This window comes from Cebidichthys violaceus, unplaced genomic scaffold (genome assembly GCF_023349555.1).
Source record: "Cebidichthys violaceus isolate CVI_PGR_0920_01 unplaced genomic scaffold, fCebVio1.0.p SCAF_89, whole genome shotgun sequence".
NCBI classification, from domain to species: Eukaryota; Metazoa; Chordata; class Actinopteri; order Perciformes; family Stichaeidae; genus Cebidichthys; species Cebidichthys violaceus.
The window spans coordinates 108,321-131,947 of NW_027176974.1; the positions used below are offsets into that span (position 1 = coordinate 108,321).

The window sequence follows — 23,627 nt, forward strand, 5'->3', positions numbered from 1 at the left end:
TTGAATGTCTTATTATTTTATTCTCTCAGTGTGTAGTCAGATGTTTTCTTTCACTCTTTTCTCAGATGTAATTAGCTCTGCAGCAGCCGAGTGTGACCGGAGAAATAACCCCCCCCCCGATGAAGAAGAGGTCAGGAACTAAACACACATTTCTGAAACATCTCGCCTTTTCTTGTCACACGTTACAAAATCAGAAAACCTTCTGTGATTTCACAAAGTGAAGACAAAAAAAAATTCAACTCAAACTAAAATGCTGGAGCTCTGCAGAACTATGAGTATGGAAGTTCAGAAATGTCAAAACTATTGAGACAAACACGGAAAGCGAGTATCGGTAAATTAAGATTTAAGAGCATAGACAGATTTGTTTAACTTTTAACACAGAAATAATCTTTTGTTCTCAGTTCAGGCTGAGCGATATGATTTTATTGATGGATGATACGGAGAGAAAAGATTGTTTAGGGTCATGTCATCAGGTAAACAAGACAATTTTATGATTTAGAGTTTGTTTCAAAATATTGTGCATTGACAATGTAACACTGTGGCTGTGCTGCACCTACAGGGATTCATTTTTAAACCTGATTAAATGATGTTGCACCAAACTGTAAAACTAGCTTATAATTAAGAAAGATTCAATTCAAACATCTTGTTAAACGTCAGTTTCATTTTTACTTACTTAAAACTTACTTATACATTCTACCTTTGACGTTAGTGAACTTCCATACAATCAGAGGGCGGGACTTCAATTACAACTCAAGATGTTAAAAAGTAATATTTTTTTTTAGCCAAATCTAGAAACTTGTAGAAACGTTAGACTTTAAACTCCATGAAGTAAAAATAAATGTGGTTAACGATAGTAAACATAAACGGTAAACTCTCCTCTCATTCGGGCTCTTGACCTGTTGAATCAATGTGTGTTTACATTCTACCAGAGACATTCATCAACACTTGAACGTTACATAATATTACATCAGGTTTCATCGACAGTACAGAAGCTTTCCTTCATTTGTGTTCACGTCACATTGATCAGATAAAGTCGGGTTGAAGGTTCCTGAGGTTGAATATTGCTTTAGACATTTTGTGCTTTACAGTCAAGCTTTAATGCACCGAGAACATCTCAGCAGGTCATCTCGTCTGCTACAAATTCAACTTTATCACAGATTAAAGTGGCAATCTGGAGGATTTTCATTTAAGTAAATGTCTGTTGAAACCGTATTTACAGCCAAAGGAGGTAAAAACGAATAAATGCTGTTTTACAGTTTTTCTCCATTCTATAACATGTTGTATGAGACTCAGACTGTAAACTCAACCAGGACTAAAATCGTAAAGACATTTATAATGTTTCTCAGTATAAATACTCTTTTGTGCTCTAGGTTTCTGGTGTTTCGGTTAATTTTAGTCAATTGTTTTTTTTTACCAGTTTCTTGGCAATTAAGATTCATTTTGATAAATTCTCTTGAAGGAAATTTCCACATTTTACTTCCCAAAGAGGCTTCAGATCTTCTTTTAGAACATTAATTAAAGTTTTTCTGTGTTTTATTGGCATCAAAACCTGAAAACTATGAAAACAAACTTTATAAAAAGACTCCAAACTCTAAACAGTTTCTTTCTTCAGTCTTGTTTTGTTCTGAAGCTTCAACATCATGCTGTGGTTTTCTGAATAAATCTGTTAAACAATATTGCAGACATGTAAGGATAATTATTATTATTATTATTAATTGGATTAAATTAAAATTCATAAACCGTACCTCAATTGATCCTCTAAAATATTTACTATATTGCAATATACATTACAACGGTCTGTAAAAAATAAACATAATTCTCCCATTAAACATCCTGTGACCCATAACAGTTGTTCTGCGACCTGTTGTTGGGGCCCTTGCCCCCGGGTTGGGAACCATTGATCCAAACAAAACAGCAGAAGACAAACTTCAATTTAAGAGCTCATTTGTTGGATAAGAAGTCAAATTGAATGCAACATTTCTGATCTTGATGCTTTTGAAATGAACATTGTGTAATCATGTTTAAATAGAGATTATATAGCATCAACATACCAATACAGTTTAGTTATAAACAATTTGTAAAATGTATTTAACTCGTAATATAGATATCTGAGAGAGCTTTAAATACACTACTGTATTTACATTCAGAGATATATTATAAATATCTTTCTTTACCCATCGCTGGATTTTACATATTCAAACATATTTATACATGTTTTTTATATATATATATATATATATATATATATATATATATATATATATATATATAATCAAAACTCACATACATCCATATATATACAGATAGTAAATATCGTATTTACATACATTGGATCACATTGTTGTGAATGTGCTGATGGTCTGTTTGAATTTAACATCTCGAGTCTCTTTGGAGATTTCCCCGAAGGCAGAAGAAGTATTGCTTTGTGTTTTTTATTGACATTTTCTGAGCTAGCTGAGTCCAACAAAGTCTCTTCTTCACTACAAACCAGAACCTGGACTGGACAGCGGTACCCCGAGGTGGTTTTCTCTCCTCTATATTGCTTTCAATATTGCTGCTGTGTCTCTGAGGGAGAAACCCGGGGGATTGGGAGCCGCCAACAGAGTTTTCAATAAGTTGCGAGAGGGTTTAAACGGGAGGCAGGGGCCGCCGCCGGGGTCCAGTCTGGTCCGATCTGGTCTTGGTGTCGGTCTGGGTCCGTCGGCGGGGTCAGAAAAGGTCCTGAGGGCCCAGGTGGATGATGATGGGCGTGGCGATAGTCTGCGGCTGGTAATAAGCGCTGTCGATGTACAGGCCGCCTACAGAACGGGAGACACCAGCAGCCAGAGGTTAGCAAGAAATAATCAGCAGCACTTCATCTGGATGTTTGTTTTTGTGATAGATGGATGAGTTTAAACCAGTAAAGAGGAAAAAGTTCAGAGTTCAGAGTACATACTTTGTTGTAGCTGCTCTCAGGAGGCCTAAAGTAGCTCCCAGGGTTCTTAGCACTCGAGGGGGAAAATCAGCAGATTCACTGCAGCCGGTCACTTTGAATGTTTCTCTCTAGCACAGGTGAATTCTGGGTGTTTGGTCCAGATTTGTTGTTGTTATTTGAAGTTATACCAAACTTCTGATATTGTGTCAAACAACCCGGTACAGATTTAATTTAAGGGGTGAATCTGGTTATTAAAACGTTGCAGCCATCATTACTATCAATTAGCGGTGAACGCTAAGTTACAGCTTTCTGTTTTAAACACATTTGTAGTTTTATGATGATATTAACAGCATTTTTTAACAATGGATCCGCGATTTCAGGCTTCTCATTTTTAGCCAGCGACTGATTTTCCGCCCCTCGAGCGCAGACTGGCCAATTGTAGCGTAGCATCGTTTACATCTATCCGTCTCCACAGACTCTCATCAGTGGTTTCAGATGTTCTTCATGTTATGGTTTAGTGGATTTAGAGGTTGAAAGGAGATAAACGTTTCTAAAATTAAATGTTTCTACTTGCTAACGTTAGCACAACGTTAACTAGCGTTAGCATTTCTATGCTACCTGTTTTCATCCTGATAAATCCTTTAAAACATATATTTTAGACCCTTCTGTCTGCTTCTCTCTGAAATTGCTTTTTCCCCAAAAATTTGATATTTCTGCAGTTAGTGACAGTGTGGTCTCCATGGTAACGTAGCTTTTTGACAAACCTGTAGTTTCCTCGTTGCGGTTGCCGAGCTATGATTGGACGTTCGCTGTTTGGGGGGAGTGGAGTTTCCAAATTATTAATCGTAGTAGTATCGTAACTTTGTACTTCTTGGTACATAATACTACCTTTAAAACATGCTGACATCACTTAAAATGTCAAATAAACAAACCAACCACATCTTGATACAAACTGAAATGTGAGGAAAACTGTGCTCATCTATAAATGTGATATTTAGAAACAAAAAACAGTTTACAGTATGATTTTGTTTTTTAAATGCTTTTTGCTAACCCGTTTTCTCTTCTTTCTTTTTTTCTTTTTACTCTAGTTTCTTTCAGTACTTCCAGATCTCAGCGATGAACTTGGTGAGAACAATGTCATTGTTGTTATCATTGACAGAAATAATGACCAAAAGCATTGAAACTAAGTTGCAATAAAACAGAACTCTCCTTTCAGAGTGGACACCCAGTTATGTATCAGGAGTGAAGTTAATTTATGTTCAAATTATACAAATCAAACAAAACAGACAGGTTAGTAATGTAAAATACTATTTTTTTATGTATAGTGCTGCAGGCCATATAATTCCTTTTTGAAAATTAAGTAACTGCAAATCATATCTGGATGAAACCTTTACGAACCACAAGCTACTCAGCTGTTGACAAAAATATTAATTTATTCAAACAGAATATAACCTACAAACAGGTCAAAATAAAATCTCTCTCTGAAAAGAAAGTGTTTTCACTCAACAGCTCAAATACTCAACAACAGCAACTGTAAACAAAAGTCCAACAAAAGGAAAAAGTTCCTCAGTGCAAACGATTATTGTAAACCCATTTTTTTTTCAAATCTTATATCTTATCGCAGAAACTTAAAATATAAGAAAACAGAGACAAATCAAAATACAAAACAGAGTTCACATCCATGAGGGATAGTTAAAGAAACAATAACTCCTTTGACAAAGAAGCTTTCTGATCAAATACACTTTAAAGTCTACATGTTATCAGTTTTCTATCTGCACATTTGGTGTCACTTAGTTCCATACAGCAGATGTTTATCAAGCTCTCTACTTTTAGTAGTCAGGGGTTTTCTTTAGTTCCTTTTAGTGATTGATTTGAATTTGCTTTGGTGGTTGTTGAGTTAGTTCCCATACAGAAGATGTTTGGTTCCCTACTTTGTAGTTGTATGTACATGGACGTTTTTGTTTGTTCCCTACAATTTACTTTCATACCATTGATATTTAGTTGGTTAATAATTTATTTAGTTCCCCACTGAAGATGTTTAGATCCTTGCAGTTTATTTATTTAGTTCCCTGGTTTTCAACATTATGTATTTAGTAGTCTGTGTATGGTAGGTAGGTGTTATTTTAGTTCCCAAAACAAATAGTTGTAGTTCCCTAAGTTGCCTACTTTGATGCTATTTAAGTTCCCTGCAGTGAATATTTAGTCAGCCAATCTAGGGAACTGTTAACAACATAAATAGCTGTTAATATCTATAATAGATATTAATTTACTTTCTGACTTTGAATTTGGTGACCAGTTGTTCTTTTCCTCGCTGTGGTGAATATTTAGATGGTGTAGGGAACTTACTTACTTCTTTAGTTCCCATACAGAGGACGTTTGGTCCCCTACTTTGTAGTTGTTGGTAAGTGGTGGGCATTTTGGTTTGTTTGTTCCCTACGGTGACTGTTTAGTTTCATACCTTTGATTATTAGTTGGTTATTAATTAATTTAGTTCCCTACAGAAGATGTTTAGCTCCTTGCAGTTTATTTATTTAGTTCCCTGGTTTTCAACATTATATATTTAGTAGTCTGTGTATGGTAGGTCGGTGTTATTTTAGTTCCCAACAGAAATATTTTTAGTATCCTAAGTTGGCTACTTTGTTGCTACAGTTGATGCTATTTAAGTTCCCTAACAGTAAATATTTAGTCAGTTATTATTTTTATTAGGTCCATACAATTACTGTTTATTTAGTTTGTTTACTTCTGTGTTTGGCTGTTGTTTTCTATGGTAGGTAATTAATTAGTTCCCTATAGTGAATGTTCATTTAGTTCCCTACAGTGTGGAACCTTGCCCATCTTTCACTCTGCTGAACTTGAATAATGGTTTTGATGATCAAAGAGCTCATTTGTCAAACTCTGTGTTCTGACACACAATTTGTTTCAAGCTGGTTGCTAATGACGGAACGTTTTTTGGGTGTTTGAAGCTTGTGTCTTGAACATGAAGTAAAAGAAAGGGGATAAGTGACCTCCTGTGAGGGGGTGAGGTGAGGGTCCTAATAGGGGTAAAGGTGGGTGACGGGGTATGTTGTAGGGACTCTGATGACTGGGACAACTACTGAGGGCATTCTGGAGGGAAAACCTGAGGAAGAGCAAAGAAAAAGAAAACAAAAAAGAAAGAACTGAAATGTAGTGATGGACAAATCAAATGGATGGATTATTAATGAGTGACTGTGAGTTTACCGTAGGGAGGGAGGGCTCCTGCAGGGCTGTAACCGTAAGGAGCACCGAAACCTAGGAGGAAAGAGAGAGAAAGTAACATACAGTGTAATTAAGTGTGTTAATGTAGTCTTTTGTATTCTGACCATAACATTACAGAAGTTCACAGATAAAAAACAGAACTTTTATGGAGAGTGAGAATAATATATTATCTGGCTACTGTTAGCAGCCAGTTAGCTTAGCATAAAGACTGGAAATGGGGGGGAGACAGCTAGCTTGTCTCTGCCCAACAACAAAATCTATTTACCAGCACTTCTAAAGCTCATTGGAGAAATATTCTGGCTCTTAATTTCCCGTAAAATGACGAGTTGTTGTATTGTGAGACTCAGCTGATTTAATTACAGTTGTATAACCAGGTCAGTGTTTTCTTTATGCTAAGCTAATAGGCTGCTAGCTTTGTTTTAAGTTGCGTTAATTATTTAATCTATTTCTCCTCCAGAAAACAAATGAGTGTATTTCCCAACATTTTTCCTTTTCCCACACTTAATTATTGAACTTCACTATTAAACTGTAACTCAACAAATAATCCTGCATTTGTCTTCTGGTTATTTTTCAGATTATTAACTCCAGTAAGTTTTGGATCTGTGACACCATAATTAAGTACATAAACCTAAAACAAAAACTGTAATAGATAGATAGATAGATAGACTTTATTTCAGACTCGGGGTCCAGAGAGACAAATACATAAAAAGACATACACAAACAGTAAAGTACATAGGCCTAGCAATGCCTTACAAAGAGACAGCTGTACCAATGTCGCCACAGCTGGGACTGGTAGCGTGTGCTACTAAGCCTTATGTTGGTTAAAACAACTATGATGTCATTTTCAGAGTCATTAAGTCGACCAATGAATTTGTACATGAGATTTCTCAAAACAGCTTGGAAGGTATCGACTCATGCATTCACAGACATTTCACTAGCAGTACTCCATCTCGGTCTCTTCAGCAGTATCCTCATGCCGTCATTATAAGCTACTTGAAGTCTCTGTAAGCTCTTCTTTCTATAGTTTGACCACAAGTGTGCAGTGTAGAGTGGTGTACAATATGCTCTGAACAGAGACATCTTCACTTTATCTGTACACATACCAAACTTGCGTAAGAGACTGTTTGCTTGTGCATACATCATACGGCATTGCCTAGAAATGTCCTTGTCATCGGTCATGTGTTCTGTTATAAAATGACCAAGGTATTTTACTTCACCACAGACACCAAGATTTTTGTCAGACAATTTGAAGTCAGGGAAGTTTAAACATTTGTCCTCTTTGGTTTGACAGATCAAGATAGCACTCTTACTGGCGTTGTATTTGATGTCATGTTTGACACCATACACAGTACATATATTAAGGAGCTGTTGAAGACCAGTGCTAGATGGACTAAAAATCACCAGATCATCTGCATACATGATATGGTTAACCAGAGTATTTCCAATCATGCACCCAGTATTACAGGCTTTCAGTTGCTTGGACAGATCATCAATATATAGATTAAAAAGAATTGGGGACAAAATTCCCCCTTGTCGGACACCATTGCTAACCCCAAATGGGGCTGAGACACTTTTACCCCATTTTACTTGCATAGTCTGGTGAGCATACCAGTAAGCCAGAATTCTCACAATGTATGTGGGGATGCCTCTTTGGCTCAGTTTAAAGAACAACTTGCTATGATTAACACGATCAAAAGCTTTGGAGGCATTGATAAAACACATCAGAACTGATGAGTTTTGACCTCTGTATTTGTTGACAATTTCTTTTAAGGCATATATACATAAGTCAGTGCCATGTTTGGCTTTAAAGCCGAACTGGTTATCTGTGGAGGTGATAAAGTCATATATTCTGTCCAGCAGGATTCGTTCTAGGACTTTTGACAGTACGCTGGCCAAAGCAATGGGCCTGTAATGATCTAGGCTACATACTTTACCAGCTTTGTTTTTAATGACTGGCATTAAGAGAACAGACAGCATTGAGTCTGGTAGCAAGCCGTGAATCATGAAGCCAGTAAAACAAATAGCGAGGAGAGGAGCTAACCTCGGACTAGCATATTTAAGGTGTTCAGCAGTAATATGGTCTAAACCACTTGCTTTGCCTTCAGACAGCTTATTTATAGCTTGGTACACCTCATATGACATGATTGACATTGACTCATTACTCTCAAAATTGTCCACCTTATACAAATCACTTTTGATACAGTTGAATAAGGTGCTATAATGCTGTCGCCATAACTCTGCAATGTTGTCTGTTCCTGAAATTCCATCAACAGTGCATGGTAAAGATGTTCTACAGTTAAGAGCTCCCACTTCTTTCCAGAAATCAACAACGTTGTTGCTTAGCAGCTTCTTGGCCATGGAATCAGCCCTCATGAGTTGATCATTTTTGCAGATGAAGCGAATGGCATACTTATATCAAGCATTGGTGAGTTTCTTGTACTCGAGCACTGGCCCTTGTCTGGGTCTATCAGCTATAGCCCATGATTTGAAAGCTTCACAGGTTTCAGCACGATACTCGGCTACATACTCATTCCAACCAGGTTTGATGTTATGGGTCTTATTTTTATGCTTGTAGTAGGGCTTACTGTCTTTATACAGAGCACTTACTATATCATTGTACATGAAGCAGAGATCTCTCCTATGTGCCACATCCTTACAGTTAACGTCAGTACACATCGCTGCATCTCTAGGTAGATGAATATTACCTAAGGATTGGTCTGTATGAGCAGAATAGCCTAAGACGTCCTCTTCAGTGAGAGTTGACCAGTCAAGTTTTTCTGTGTTGACACTATTTCCATTTCTAGATAGTGCCGGTAGATGTTCAACATTTATCGACATAACAAAAGGTATATGATCAGTTGTTGCTGCTCCATAAAGAATGCCCATACATCCCAATGAAGCATGTGCATCAGCTGTACTAATACAATGGTCCAGCCATGATGTAGTGTGCCAGGCCTCACTAATGTATGTATAGCTATTTGTAGGCAAAAGCACTTCGCTTGACAATATAAAATGATTATCTTTACAGAACTGAGCCATGTGATTGGCAAATAATGAGCTTGTGTCTGAGATATCTGCATTCATATCACCAATGACATATATACTAGAAGAAGTATTATCTTGAATAAAGGAATTGATGAAGGCAAGCCTATTTAGATATTCATCCTCATTGTGATTGCACTCATAGGGTGTATAGACATTCAGGATAATGAATTCCTTATCATCATGAGTAAACTGTACAGCAATACACCAGTCAACACCAAGCCTGACCACATTTATTAATGAGTCAAGCTTCTTATTCCAGAGAATAGCCACACCCCCTGGTATCCTTCCTCTGACTATTCCCCTGCTGAGGTCGGTTGTAGACTCCCCAGCACCATGAAAGTTATCATTGAAAGAGTTCAGTGTTTCCAAGTCTTGCTTTGGTAACAATGTCTCTTGTAAACATAGTATGTCACAATTCTCCAAAAGGTTGTCAACAACCATGCGGCGAGCTTTATCCCCTACGCTCTGGCCCACACGCAGGCCACGACAGTTGTACGACAAAGCCCGGATAAACATTTAGCAAGGCAAGTGAGTGCCCATAGCACCAGCAGGCTCACTTATTCCCCCCACAGCAGGTGCATGGTTAGACCCGATAACTCCTGCCCTACGGGGCTTAAAATAGCGCCGGACAAATGCCCCTTCTGGCCAGAGCTCCGGAATGTACATTTCATCAAACTCATTGCATTCAGCAGATACTTTAAATGAGCTGAATCTGCTGTGGACAGTGTCAATCTTTTGACAGTTGACCTCATGGCCAAGTTTTTCCTTAAGATATACAGATAAAGTTTCAGCATCGAGATCTGGTGAGAACCTGGTAGCAAAGACACTCTCCAGCTTGGTCTTGACCGTTTTGATGGTGCTCACAGCTCCGGTCCCGACAACAGGCTTAACGTTGCCGGGTCTCTTTTTCCGCCCGGGGGCGACAGTATGCGATCCCGACTGAGCAGCAGCATTCTCTGGAACATGCATTAGCCGTCGGACTTTTTTCACGACATGACTCCATTTTGGGGAGCGTGACAAGGATATTAAACAATCGGAACTTCTCGCAGCCGCAGCCGCAGCCCTCTCTTCGTCCAGATCGCAGGGTCCCGCCTCAGCCTCAGCTAGGGTATCCCCAAGTCATCCATCGTCAGAGCCAGTGGTCCCAGCCTTCGCGCCTGCAGTGCCTCCGTCCAGCGTCGCTGACGCACCTATTCCACCACCCGGAGTCAGGTCAGTGGGGCGCTCCAGTGCACACAGTCGGCGATCAATTTCCACAGTGATGGCATGGAAATCTTCGCTTACATCAGCCTGTAGCTGCATTGACCGCTTCATTGTGCAGACCTCGGTGTGCTCCATTCTCCCAAGTAGGCTTGAAACGTCCATGTTGGAAAAAGTCACTGGAGGCAGGTAATGAGAGACAAATCTGGGAGTGGTTTCCCACTCATTCAGTACTTTAAGGCAACTCTTAATGTTGTTTATGTCCTTCTGTACCCCTTTATGGGAAACGTACCGCTGTGTAGTAGGGCAGAGATCAAACAAAATTTTTTTCGAGGACTCTATCCACTCGCAGTCAAACGTGTTTGCAGCCAACAGGACGATCTCGTCCTGGCTTAATGTCTTAATTTTCACGCCGAGAAAGTTAAGCAGCTCATCCTCAACAATAACTTTGCCGTCAACAGTTTTGTAAATCTCAGGTTTCATTCGAGACCGGTTAAAAGCAAGAGTGGCCAAGCCTCGACGTGCAACGTCCGCCATTTTTTCGACAGGCTATACTGTGACTGTTTTCGACAGGCTATACTACCAGGCAATCAACACATTGTTGAGTTCAGCCTTTATGTGTTGAATCATTTGGTTTAAAAGGTTAAAATTGGGTAAATAAATGTTGGAAAAGCCAACGATCCTCTGCTTTTAAGTTCAAACCCTTATGGTATGAGTCAGAAAATGTATTTTCTGAAACATAACTGTTTCTTTCCCCTCAGTCTTTTGCTTGTAAACAAACAAACAAACAAACAAACAAACCGTGACTCACCTTGGGGGAGGTATCCATGTGTGGGGGGGGTGCTGATGTAGGGAGCTCTGGGGATGACAGGGACACGTGGAGGTCTGGCTGTGAGAGCCGGAAGGGTCAACACCGAGGCTACTGGCCGCTTTGGCTACACAAACAAACACACACCAGATACCTATGAGCACCAAACATGATGCTGTTTAATTAAAAAGTTGACCCTAGAAGCACTGCATGTACTCACAGGAGGGTTGGGTCTCTTCTTCTTGTTGCTCGTAGACTTGGAGCCGGAGAACAGGCTGTTCAGGGCTGAGAGAGCTGCGCTGGCTTTGGCGACTTTCTTATTGGGACCCGTTCCCCGAAAAACCTGCTTGTCCACCTCCACCTGTTGCAAGACACAGAGAGGAGGATGTCTTCTGATGAAGTTTGTGAAAACAAGAAGTAAATCTAATGTTTATTTTTTTGTCTTGATGTTTGTCTCTTTGACTGAAATGATTAGTTGGTGAATTGATTTATAGAATCGGAGTTAAACTATTGCTATGAACAGAATTGTTCTGAAGTGACATCTTCATTCTGGAAGCAAATGAAGCTGAAAAAGTGTTAATGCTAAAATAGTAAAGAATGAGTATTCCACTTACTGTATTATTTGAGAGTAATGTCTATTAATTAGTTAAAATAAATAAATTAAATCTCATATTTTTTAACATAGTATGGTAAAAAAAAATTCCAAAACTTTTTTCCACATATTTTACCATCACTTTTTTATGACATGCTATACTTTTAGACTCTTTTAATGTTTTTCAACACTTTTTTCACAGTATATCATCATGCTATTCTAGTCAAAAATGGCATGAAAAAAGTCATAGTGTAGAATGTCGAAAGTATATCAGAAAAAATAATCCTTGGTGTCAACGTTCTCTCCATTCAGGACTTTTACACCTCTGGAGTCTGAAGCTGTCTGAAAACATCCCTGCTGACCGTCACAATCTGGACACAACCTGTTACAACTTCTCCCCTCTGGTGGGCGCTACAGAGCACCGTACACCAAAAACAACCACACATAGGAACCGTTTCCTCCCACAAGCCGACTCTGATGAATAATTAACTTCAATCAGTAACATGACACTTCATATTTTATTTTGTATCGTTTTATTGGCAAACTGTTTTGTTGTAACATGAACAAATCAATGTCAAATAGGCCTATGAATTAAAGCTGTCGTATATACTGAATAAACTGTAAACTGACTTGTTTACATGCATATACTGTACATACGCCAACATCATGTATATAAAGCAACCCGTTAAATAGGTCAATAAATATTTATTACAACATATTTGCACTTTCCACTATTGTACTACTGTATTATTGTCTATATTTTTAGAAGGAGTCTGACATGTGGACATTCAATGTTATTGTTTCTTGTATTGTTTATATATATTTACTTCAGCTATATGTACTGCCAATATAGCATATGCTAATTTTATCATGAACAAGTCTTCATATAGTATGTCAAAAAATGTCATGGAAAAAAAGTCAGTTTATTATGTTATAAAAATGACATGAAAAAAAGTCATAGTATAGTATGTCGAAAAAATGGTACGAAAAAAGTCATAGTATAGTATGGGGTCTAAATAGGTGCAGCAGAGAGAGCAGGTGAGAGTGATTGGGCTGAGTCCCCAGTCAGGTGGATGGAGGGGGTCTGGCGGTAGGGTTCCTTTGCCCCGGAGGAAGGGCCCTCATAGTCCGCACCGGGAACCTGCTGGGTCTTTCTGGCATGGTTCGGGGGTCGGAGATGTTACGAGCCGGCACCCATTGCCTCTCTTCCGGACCGTATCCTTCCCAGTCGACCAGGTACTGAAGACCTCGCCCCCAGCGGTCGGAGTGAAGCAGGCGATGAACCGTGTAGACAGGGCCTCCTTCGACGAGGCGAGGAGCGGAGGAGGAGGAGCAGCTGGCACCAATGGACTCTCCCGGACAGGTTTGACCTTGGATACGTGGAATGTGGGGTGAATGCGCATGGCTCTGGGGAGCTTGAGCCTCACTGCCGCCGGGTTGATGATCCTCTCGATCTCGAAAGGCCTGATGAATCTAGGGCCAAGTTTTCTGGACTCCACCCCCAAGGGTAGGTCCCGAGTCGACAACCACACCCTCTGACCCACCTGGTAGATGGGGGCTGGAGTGCGGTGTTGATTAGCTGCTGTTGCGTAACGGTCGGCAGACCGGAGCAGGGTTGCTCGGGCCTTTGTCCAGATCTGATAGCAGCGGCGGTCTGGATTGGCGGTCTGGATCGAAGAGCAAGAAACCTCCTTCTCCAACGCGGGGAACAGAGGCGGCTGGAACCCATATGAGCACTGGAAGGGTGACAAGCCTGTGGCGGAGCTGGTCAGGGAGTTGTGCGCGTATTCTACCCACATCAGCTGGCGGGACCAGGAGGCAGGGTTCTGGGAGACCAAGCAGCGGAGGGCTGTTTCCATCTCCTGGTTCTTCCTCTCAGTCTGGCCGTTGGATTGGGGGTGAAACCCAGAGGACAGACTGACGGTGGTCCCCAGCAGAGCACAGAATTCCCTCCAGAAGATGGAGGTGAACTGAGGACCTCGGTCGGAGACTACGTTGACTGGAATCCCATGCAGGCGGAAGATGTGCAGGGATATGAGTTTGGCAGTCTCTTTAGCAGACGGGGGTTTGGGCAGAGGAATAAAATGGGCCATCTTGCTAAATCCGTTGACCACAGTCAGGATGGCGGTGTGGCCCTCAGATGGTGGTAGCTCAGTGACAAAGTCCAGGGAGATGTGGGACCACGGACGATGAGGCACTGGGAGAGGCTGCAGGAGGCCGGCCGGAGCCTGGTGAGAAGGCTTGTGTTGATTGCAGACTGGGCAGGCGTTGATGAATTCCTTGGTGTTCTCGTTGAGCGAGACCCACGAGAAGCACTGCCGAAGAGCATCCTGGGTCCTTTGGACACCCGGGTGGCAGGTAAGTTTTGAGGAGTGGGTCCCTCAGACCGAAGGCCCTGAGGGACGAACAGACGGTTAGGAGGGCATGCGCTGGGACCGGCTTGACCCCTAGTTGTGGCCCTCACTGATTCCTCAATGTCCCAGGTGAGGACGGCTATTTGGCAGGAGGCAGGAAGGATGAACGAGGAGCCAGAGGTAGGTTCCTCCTCCCCCTGGAACTGACAGGAAATGGCATCAGGCTTGACATTGCGGGACCCGGGGCAATAGGAGAGCGTGAAGTGGAACCGTGTGAAGAATAACGACCTGTCGGGAATTGAGTCTCTTGGCTGTGCAGATGTACTCCAGGTTCTTGTGGTCGGTCCAAAGCAGAAATGGGAGCTTGGTCCCCTCCAACCAATGACGCCACTCCTCTAGGGCCAGCTTCACTGCTAGTAGTTCTCGGTTACCAATGTCATAGTTTCTCTCTGCGGAGGAAAGCCGACGCGAGAAAAAGGCGCAGTGATGGAGCTTTTGGTCAGTGGCTGAGCGCTGGGACAGAACACCCCCAACTCCTATGTCGGAGGCATCCACCTCCACCACAAATTGTCTGTCCAGATCTGGGACTTGGAGGATGGGTGCTGAAGTGAACCTGGACTTCAGGTTCTGGAAGACCTCTTCGGCTGCAGAGGTCCACAGGAAAGGGATCTTGGAGGAGGTGAGGGCAGTGAGTGGGTGTGAGTGTAATTCCTGATGAACCTCCGACAGAAATTGGCAAACCCCAGGAAACATTGAAGTTGCTTGCGGGAGTTAGTGCAGCCAGGTAGTGACGGCAGCAACTTTAGGGGGGTCCATCTGGATGCTGCCCTGGGAAACAATATATCCCAGGAATGAAACTGTGGGAACATGAAACTCGCACTTCTCCGCCTTCACAAACAGGGAGTTCTCCAGTAGGCGTTGAAGCACGGACTGGACGTGGTGCACATGTTCCTCTTGGTTCTTGGAGAAGATCAAGATGTCGTTGAGGTAGACAAATATGTACCGGTCCAACATGTCTCGGAGCACGTCGTTAACCAGGGCCTGGAAGATGGCGGGGGCATTGGTTAAGCCGAAGGGCATCACAAGGTATTCGTAATGTCCTTTAGGTGTATTGAATCCCATCTTCTACTCATCCCCTTCTCTAATCCCCGCCTCACATCTGTTATCTTCACACCAGGTGATAGGCGTTGCGGAGGTCGAGCTTGGAGAAGATGGTGGCTTCTTGAAGTAGCTCGAAGGCCGTCGCGATGAGTGGCAAGGGGTACCGGTTCTTAATCGTGATTTAATTGTTTTTTTTTCTTGTCTTTCTTCTCCACATAGAAGAATCCAGCCTGACATGGCCCTGGACTTGTTGAAAACCTCCTTAAAGTCAGCCAGGGGTATCCCAGAATGAGGGGGATGCAAGGGGTTTGCAATATGTGGAAGCTGATGGTCTCGTGGTGGTTGCAGAACAGCGGCATGTGGACCCCAGAAGATGACCGTCCAGGGCGCTGGCTGGAACAGCCTGGGGAAGAGGTATCCGGTCGATCCCCAACTGTGTCACGAGTTCCTCGTCCATAATGGACGCGTCTGCTCCAGAATCCAAGAAGGTGGAAATCGTATGGGAAGACCCAGTTAATAGTAGCTGGGCATGGAAAAGTGGTCGTTGACAGGCGGAGGGTCGGGAAAGTGCTCGGCTTACCAGTACTTCCCTTCTTACTGGCGAGCCCGGGCTTTTAACGGGCAATTGTGACTTGACTGTTCCTGCCGCTTTGCCAGCCGCCAGACCTGGATGCGGCGATCCACCCTGGAGGTTGCCTCAATAAGTCCGTCCAGAGATGTGGTTAGCTTGAACGCGATGAGTTCATCCTTGATGTAATCCACTAGACCGAGCAGATATGTGTCACACTGGGTGTCCATGTTCCATGAACTTAATCGTGCCTGGATCCGGAAATCAATGGCATAGTCTGTGACAGATCTGTGGCCCTGCTGGAGCCTCATTAGCCCTCCGGTGACATCCGGTCCCGTGGACACCAGTCCGAAAACCTTGCGTAGTTCGGCGGAGACGGACCGAAAGGAAGCACAGGCAGGAGTATGGCAATCCCATTCTGCCGTTCCCCACAGGCAAGCACTCCCCGTCAGGTGGTTGATAGTAAACGCCACCCTGGCATCTTCTGATGCGAAGGCGCGGGGCTGCAACGCAAACAGGATGGAACACTTCGTCAGAAATGCGTTTCAACCCTCAGGATCCCCAGCGTAACGTTCGGGCTCCCCCACCCGGGGCTCAGAGACCGCCATAGAAACAGCTGGAAACATTCCCGAGAGGAGCGGAGCAGGTGACGGAGATGCCGCTGTGTTGGTCTGAGCTGTGGTTGCCGTGAGTTGCCGTACCTGGTCAATCAAACTGGTGAGAATCTGGTTCTGATTTGCCAGGTTGTGGCTAACCTCGGCGGTGTTGGTGACCACCATGGCCTCGGTTCGCTGCATCGCCTCTTCGATCACCTCGAGCTGGGCCCATGGCGTGGTGCCGTCTGCTGGATCCATGTTATGGCCAGATCGTACTGCAACTGGTGTAGTAAGGACCCAGGAGCAGTACGATTTGAATCAAAGCTTTATTTTCTTCGTAACACACAACAGGTAGAATCTTAGAGTGACAGGAGAGAAGGGGCAGAGCTGTGACAGTATAGTATGTCGGAAAAAATCGAATGAAAAAGTCGTAGTACAGTATATATGCTATAAGAAGTCATAGTATAGTATGTTATAAGAAGTGAATATAGAATTTCATCCCTTTGCTTTCCTTTCTCTTACTGAGCCTTGGATCACACCACACACTTCCTCTCCTCAGCCTCCTCCTTCACCCATACGCCTCCTTCAACAATTCACTCCTCCTTTTGAATTTCTCACGTGTTACTTATCAGTGAAATTAAACACTGTGCCCTCCACGTCCTCTCTGGGAACTCTTACAGGAACTAGACGTCCTCCTATTGAACAAACCCCTGATGACGGCTTTCATTTGAACATCCAGACACAGAAGTTGACATCTGACTTTTCCACCTTTACCATCTTCTGCTTCTTCGCTCTTTCTCTACTCACAAAGCTGGTGACCAACTCGACCTTATGTTCACTAGGAACTACTAACTCCTCTTCATGTCCTTCTCTCTTATTCCCACTTCCTCTTCTGCAGCTAAAAGCTCATTCAATCCAAAATTCAACATGATTCTATGCTGATGACACTCTTTTCTTTCTTCATAATATTCTTTTGTTTCTTTTAAAAAAAAAACCCCAACAACCTTGAATCATCATCTAGATCTGCCAAATAATTTTTACCAGGAAAAGACATGGAAAAATGCCACACATTTATCAAAATAAATTCTGGAAACCAATAGAAGTATATTTGTACAAACTATATGTAAAGAATCATTCAGATTGATTTCACAGGATAAAACTGGTTTGATGTTCAGCTCTTATTTAAAGTGTGTGAAGACATTTTAATATGCAGGAAGCAGCGAACATCAAACACCCCCCCCCTCATCAATTCCTAATAAGACCCTCTGAAAGGAAGACAGGAAGTCTATGAAGTTTGTGTGTTTGTACCTCGATGATGAAGCGCTTGTCGTAGCTGCTGCCGCTCTCTGATATCAGCTCGTATTTGAGGCCACGCCGTTTCTCGTTCAGCTCCATCACCGGGTTTTTACCGCCGGCCGTCAGGATCGGACCTGGAGCTCTGGACTGTGGACAGACGGACAGAGTCACGCCTCACATCTGTTATCTTTACATCTGTTATATGTATTTCACATTTCCCATGAGCCCTCTCACATTACCCTCCTACATGTATTTACACATTTATATAAATAGTTTTACCTCCAAAATAAATTGTGAACCGCAACAACCAACATATTTAAATTCAAACAGTTCTGATCAAGATATTTTAGCCATGAATTGTTTTTTAACATAGCCACGAAACATTTTTATCCTTAAATTTGGTTATAAATGAATGACTATGATCTGTACCAAGCAACATTTGACTCTTTAGTATTTCTTGTTATATCAATATAATATTATTGACCGTGCAAATGGATCAGTCGGGCTTTGAGTTATGATGTTGTAAAAGAACAAAAGTATTAAATCTTCAACATCAGTGCTCATTATTTCAGAAGCTCCTTTGTTTTGTTGTGATGTTGTTTTGTGTTGGTTGTTCTTTTAACTGATTATTTTGTATCTTGTTTTTGTTGCACTTTTCACAACAAGATTACAAAGTGTTGTATGAATAAAGTTTATTATTTTAAAAGATGTACATATGTTATAGAGCATTATAATACACTGCCTGGCCAAAAAAAAAGTCGCCACCTGGATCATCATGCCTAGTGCCTACTGTAGAAGCCTGTGGGGGCAGTGCTATGATCTGGGGTTGCTGCAGTTGGTCAGGTCTAGGTTCAGCAACAGTATGTGCTCAAAGAATGAGGTCAGCTGACTACCTAAATATACTGAATGACCAGGTTATTCCATCAATGGATTTTTTCTTCCCTGATGGCACGGGCATATTCCAAGATGACAATGCCAGGATTCATCGGGCTCAAATTGTGAAAGAGTGGTTCAGGGAGCATGAGACATCATTTTCACACATGAATTGGCCACCACAGAGTCCAGACCTTAACCCCATTGAGAATCTTTGGGATGTGCTGGAGAAGGCTTTGCGCAGCGGTCAGACTCTGTCAGACATCATCAATACAAGATCTTGGTGAGAAATTAATGCAACACTGGATGGAAATAAATCTTGTGACATTGCAGAAGCTTATCGAAACAATGCCACAGTGAATGCGTGCCGTAATGAAAGCTAAAGGCGGTCCAACGAAATATTAGAGTGTGTGACCTTTTTTTTTTGGCCAGGCAGTGTATATTCTATATTTCAATTTTATTATTTTGCACTATTTTATATCTTTGAGTCTTTTTTTATACATATTTCATGAGCATCGTTTGAGGGAGCCTGAGATACATTTAGCTTCTCTGCTATTGTTATTAATAAATAACTTGAACCCGAGAGGATGAAGAAACTGACTGGGTATATAAAATGTCTCTAAAGAGTTGACAAAGTTCGGGTCTCTCCAGATTCATACTATTCATATATATATATATTAGGGGTGTAACGGTTCACAAAATTCTCGGTTCGGTTCAATACGATACAGTGGTGCCACGGTTCAGTACGTTTCAGTACAGTAAAAAAGCAGAAATGCCAAATCCTCGCTGGTGAGACTCTCAAGTAGTCTTTAATAATGAAAGGTCGTGTTTGATACTTAAGATCTTCTCTAAAATCTTCCTCTATAAACTCAAACAGACACATTTCCTGGAAAGTTTTATTTTTCAGACTTAGTTACAGCGCTGCGGGTCTCTCTCTCTCACCTCATATTTACTTTAATATTAACACTTACAAAGGTTTACTAGATTATGGGTCCATAAATGTGGTCAACACACGTGTCTCACTCATTTCCTCAGTGTCTTTGTTTCTGTTCTCACTCTTGTTTCTGTTCTCACTCATAGCTCTGCTGGTGGCTGAAGTCTCTGTCCTACTGGAGAACAATCCGTGTTTTGTTCCTTTATAGTTTATGGTTGTTAACTTGTTGTACATAGTTGTACAGAACAAATTAAACATTAATAAGAAAAGGAAAGTCCTCCGTTTTGTGTCCGTCCTCCCTAAAGCCGCTAACCATTACTTCAGAGGGCCGCTCCGTAGGTCTGATACCTCCGCTGGACACGCCGCTCACTAATCGCTCCATTAACAGCTGCTTCCTCCGCAGACATGCAGACTTTAACTGAACAGCAGCTGCTAGAAAAGACAACACGGTCAGCAACACCTGTAATCAGTTGTTCATATTGAATTAACCTGGTAGTCGATCGGTAATCAAGACTATTGTCGTTTGTGAACATCCGGGAACGGTCACGTGATAGGACCGTGGCGAATCAGGGAAGGACATCACGTTAAGTCGGGTGGGTTGCCATGTTTGAGCGCAGTGGCTCCACCAATTTCAGCTATATTTTATTTTTCAAAAGCAATTTAATATTATTCAAACGTATTGTTCTGTTCGAAATGCGTACCGAACCGTGAGCCCCGTACCGAACGGTTCAATACGAATATGTGTATTGTTACACCCCTAATGTGTGTGTGTGTATATATATATATATATATATATATATATATATATATGATTTACATTTTTGTCACATTTATTGTTATTATCTACCCAAGATGTTTCTCGTTGCCAGTGTTTTGGTACATTTTGTAAAAATAAATAAATAAGTTTAATGATATCTTAAGTAAAGAGGTAAAAATGAAACACCAAAGTATGGTTTACATTTTGTACTACCTTGTCATTTGCAAATGCCTTCATTATTTCAAGTGTTTATTGTAAATATAAATGTTTTTTATGTTATATAAATATATATTGTATCATACACCTTACTGTTTACTCTATATATAACTTTACTTACATGCTGTTTGGACACTAAACTGCACTTCATGCAATGAAAATAAAGTTTAATCTAATCAGTACAGTTTGTGTCTACTTATCATTATTCTGTTAAGCACTTCCTGTTTGTGAAATGCAATAAAAATACAGATCATTATGATTCTCTCTTGGTTGGTAAAAGTTGGAACATTTTATGAAATGATACTATTTTACTGCCAAAAGCTCGGAGTATTCAGGGATTCCTGCAGAAATATATTGATCTATAATTTATTTTTCAAGATAAAAAACCCCTCAAACAAATATTACATTTTACATGACACTCAGTTGACGGACCTTTAAGAACAAGAGCTAGAGGAATATTTTAGAGACCTGAAACAGAGGGAGGTGACTTAGTTGAGGGTTGTGTTATTTTGACAGAATGACACTAATTAATAAATATATTTTAATGTCTAATAAGCTCACTGATGTTTTTTACTGACGCATAGTTGTACTAAGAGAGGAACCTTCATCACATGACGGTTGGTGAGACTGTCCGTCTGTTCTCATGTCTACTTGTTATTGATGTGTGTGTGTGTGTGTGTGTGTGTGTGTTTGTGATTTAAGCAGACATTTGATATGTCGACACTAGCCGACACTAGCAGGACATTTGGTATTAGCAGGAAAGGTCAGTGTCCCGCTAATTCTGACAGTGTAGAAGTGTTTCTATGTGTGTGTGTGTGTGTGTGTGTGTGTGCGTGCTCCTCCCACCTCCTGTGTGTCTGTGGAGGAGGTGATGGAGGTGGAGCTGGAGCTGGTGGACATCCTGTCGTTCTTGCCCTCTCCGTCTGACTTCTCGTCGGCGCTCAGCGAGTCCACGTCTCCGTCGGCTCCGAGTACGAAGCCCAGAGCCTGCAGCGCCTGAGGGGGGGAAACGGGAGTCCGTCATTCCATCACCTTCAGTAAATAGTCTGGTCCCTAGTCTGTCATTCCATCACCTTCAGTAAATAGTTGGGTCCCTAGTCCGTCATTCCATCACCTTCAGTAAATAGTCGGGTCCCTAGTCCGTCATTCCATCACCTTCAGTAAATAGTCTGGTCCGACTGTAATTATAAAAGTACCCGGTACGCTTTCTCTAATGTCTCCGACATCCGTCATCTATGACTGAGCTCAAACCAGTGGACAGCTGCTGCTGTGAGGCTGCTAAGTGACCATCACCACCACAGAGACTGGGAGTACTGGGTGCACTGGGAGTACTGGGAGTACTGGGCAGCTCTGATGTGTGAATGTGGAACTGAGTGAATCAATGTGTGTGAACAACAGAACATGTGAGCAGTCAAACTTAACAAGTTCAGTTTGACTTTAAGTTTGTGTTAAACATCGACAGTAAAAGACAGAGAGACGACGAGCTTCTCAAGTGTTTTTTACTCCTTTCACTCACAGTCATTACACGTTTTAGTTCATCATGAATATATTTACTTTCTGGATATCTAAAGGAAGGGTAAGAGGCACAGAAAGAGAGTTTTTATGGAAAGAAAATATACAGAAATATATAAATATAAAGTAAACAAAACCGGAGTTACATTGAGCTTTCTATCTGAGAAGTTTAATTGATTTCCATAACACAGTTTTAATATATTAGTATGTTCATTCCTTGTAAACTAGATTAGTGTGTAGTACACATCGTGTGAAGTTAGTATGTAGGACGGAATTGGGTCACAGCTTTTGTTATAAGTAATAATTGTTAAAAACTAATAGTGGATGGTTATTTTCACTAAAGAGTAAAATGAACTGATTCTGATGCAAATACTCCTTTCCACATTTTATGATATTTATTTTGCTTTTATTCAGAAGACGTTAAAACTACAGCGGAGTCTCCACGATATGAATATTATCAAAATACTTAATTCAATACCATCTTTTGTATATTTTGTAAAGGTTTAATCTGTATTTGCTTATTAATAGTTTATATAATAAAAGATCAACACTTTTAAACTGAATACCTTGAGGGCCACCTGGAGCTTGGCGGTCCTCTTGGAGTTCCCTGTGGCCTGGTAGGTGGTTCCCTGGATCTCCACGGACATGGTAAAGACCGGAGCGTGGACTGGGCCGGACTGGGACAGCAGGCGGTACTGGAGGCCCGGGTGGATCTGGTTTAGACGCATCAGAGCGTTCATGGGGTGGTTCGGATCCATCATCCTCCAGTCCAGGACTGAAAGGAGGAGGGAGTTTAGATTGTGCTAACTCACAACAGAACCGGACTGTGAAGACCGGGTCCCTCTGGGTCACAGTGCGATGCTTCATAACACACAATCTGAGCCTCACACTGGTTTGTAAATACAGTTGATGTGAAGAAAAACCTTTGAAAGCTCATTTTGTCTCAAGGTTTTGTCTCAAACTGTATAAAAAACCTTTCACCACCTCCACATCTACGTAAATGAAATCTTTAGAGATCACATCCAACATTCAGTTTAATTAAACTCAACAACTGTGTGAGAGAACTGGAAGGATGACGTCGTTCGAGGCCGATATCGACCCAAACAAACTCCTCATCACAAGGTTGAAATTCAAGGTACAAACTGCAGCTTTAACTGCTGTTAATGATATTTCAAGAAGCAGCTTTCAGCTACAGTTCCATTCACTTCTGTACAAAAATGCATTAGCTTACTGTTGAAATGTTAGTGAGTTTTTGTAGTTCAATGGTTTCAGAACAGAAGGGAAAATATAGTGAATGTGAAGTTAAATAAATCTGATTAATGTGGGAACAATAGACGTCAGTGCTTCCAGGTATCAAGATTCAGGTTAATAATATTTATAATAATAAGTATAATAAACTATAACATGGGCACCATTAAAATATGATGAAGATCACTTTCGGTGCAGAAGGAGACAAATGTTTGCGACGGCCAGTAACTCATGTGAAGAGGAAAAGAAACGTGATACTCATATTCTTCAGAACGTTGTTTGACTTGTTTTGTTACTGATTTCCTCAATAGTGTTTAAGGTACAATGAGGAGGATTTTACTAAAAAACAAAGAAATAATCCCTCTCAATCATCTCT

The 23,627-nt window shown here is 41.4% G+C and overlaps 1 protein-coding gene across 3 annotated transcripts in view; it reads right to left on the minus strand.

The window, feature by feature from the left end:
- Window positions 1–2,306: 2,306 nt before the first annotated feature.
- LOC137866715 (spermatid perinuclear RNA-binding protein-like) overlaps window positions 2,307–23,627 on the minus strand; it is a 93,013-nt gene continuing 71,692 nt past the window's right edge. The window contains exons 12-19 of one of the 3 annotated variants that reach the window (XM_068702785.1): window positions 22,570–22,778; window positions 21,338–21,487; window positions 17,724–17,858; window positions 11,425–11,565; window positions 11,208–11,331; window positions 6,134–6,184; window positions 5,920–6,032; window positions 2,736–2,798 (exon numbers count right to left, since the gene is read on the minus strand). In XM_068702785.1, coding sequence (XP_068558886.1) covers window positions 5,947–6,032; window positions 6,134–6,184; window positions 11,208–11,331; window positions 11,425–11,565; window positions 17,724–17,858; window positions 21,338–21,487; window positions 22,570–22,778 — 896 coding nt within the window. In that variant the 3' untranslated portion in view covers window positions 2,736–2,798; window positions 5,920–5,946. Of the gene's footprint in view, window positions 2,799–4,329; window positions 6,033–6,133; window positions 6,185–11,207; window positions 11,332–11,424; window positions 11,566–17,723; window positions 17,859–21,337; window positions 21,488–22,569; window positions 22,779–23,627 lie in introns of those variants that run through there. The other 2 variants (XM_068702783.1, XM_068702784.1) reach the window with 2 other exon arrangements.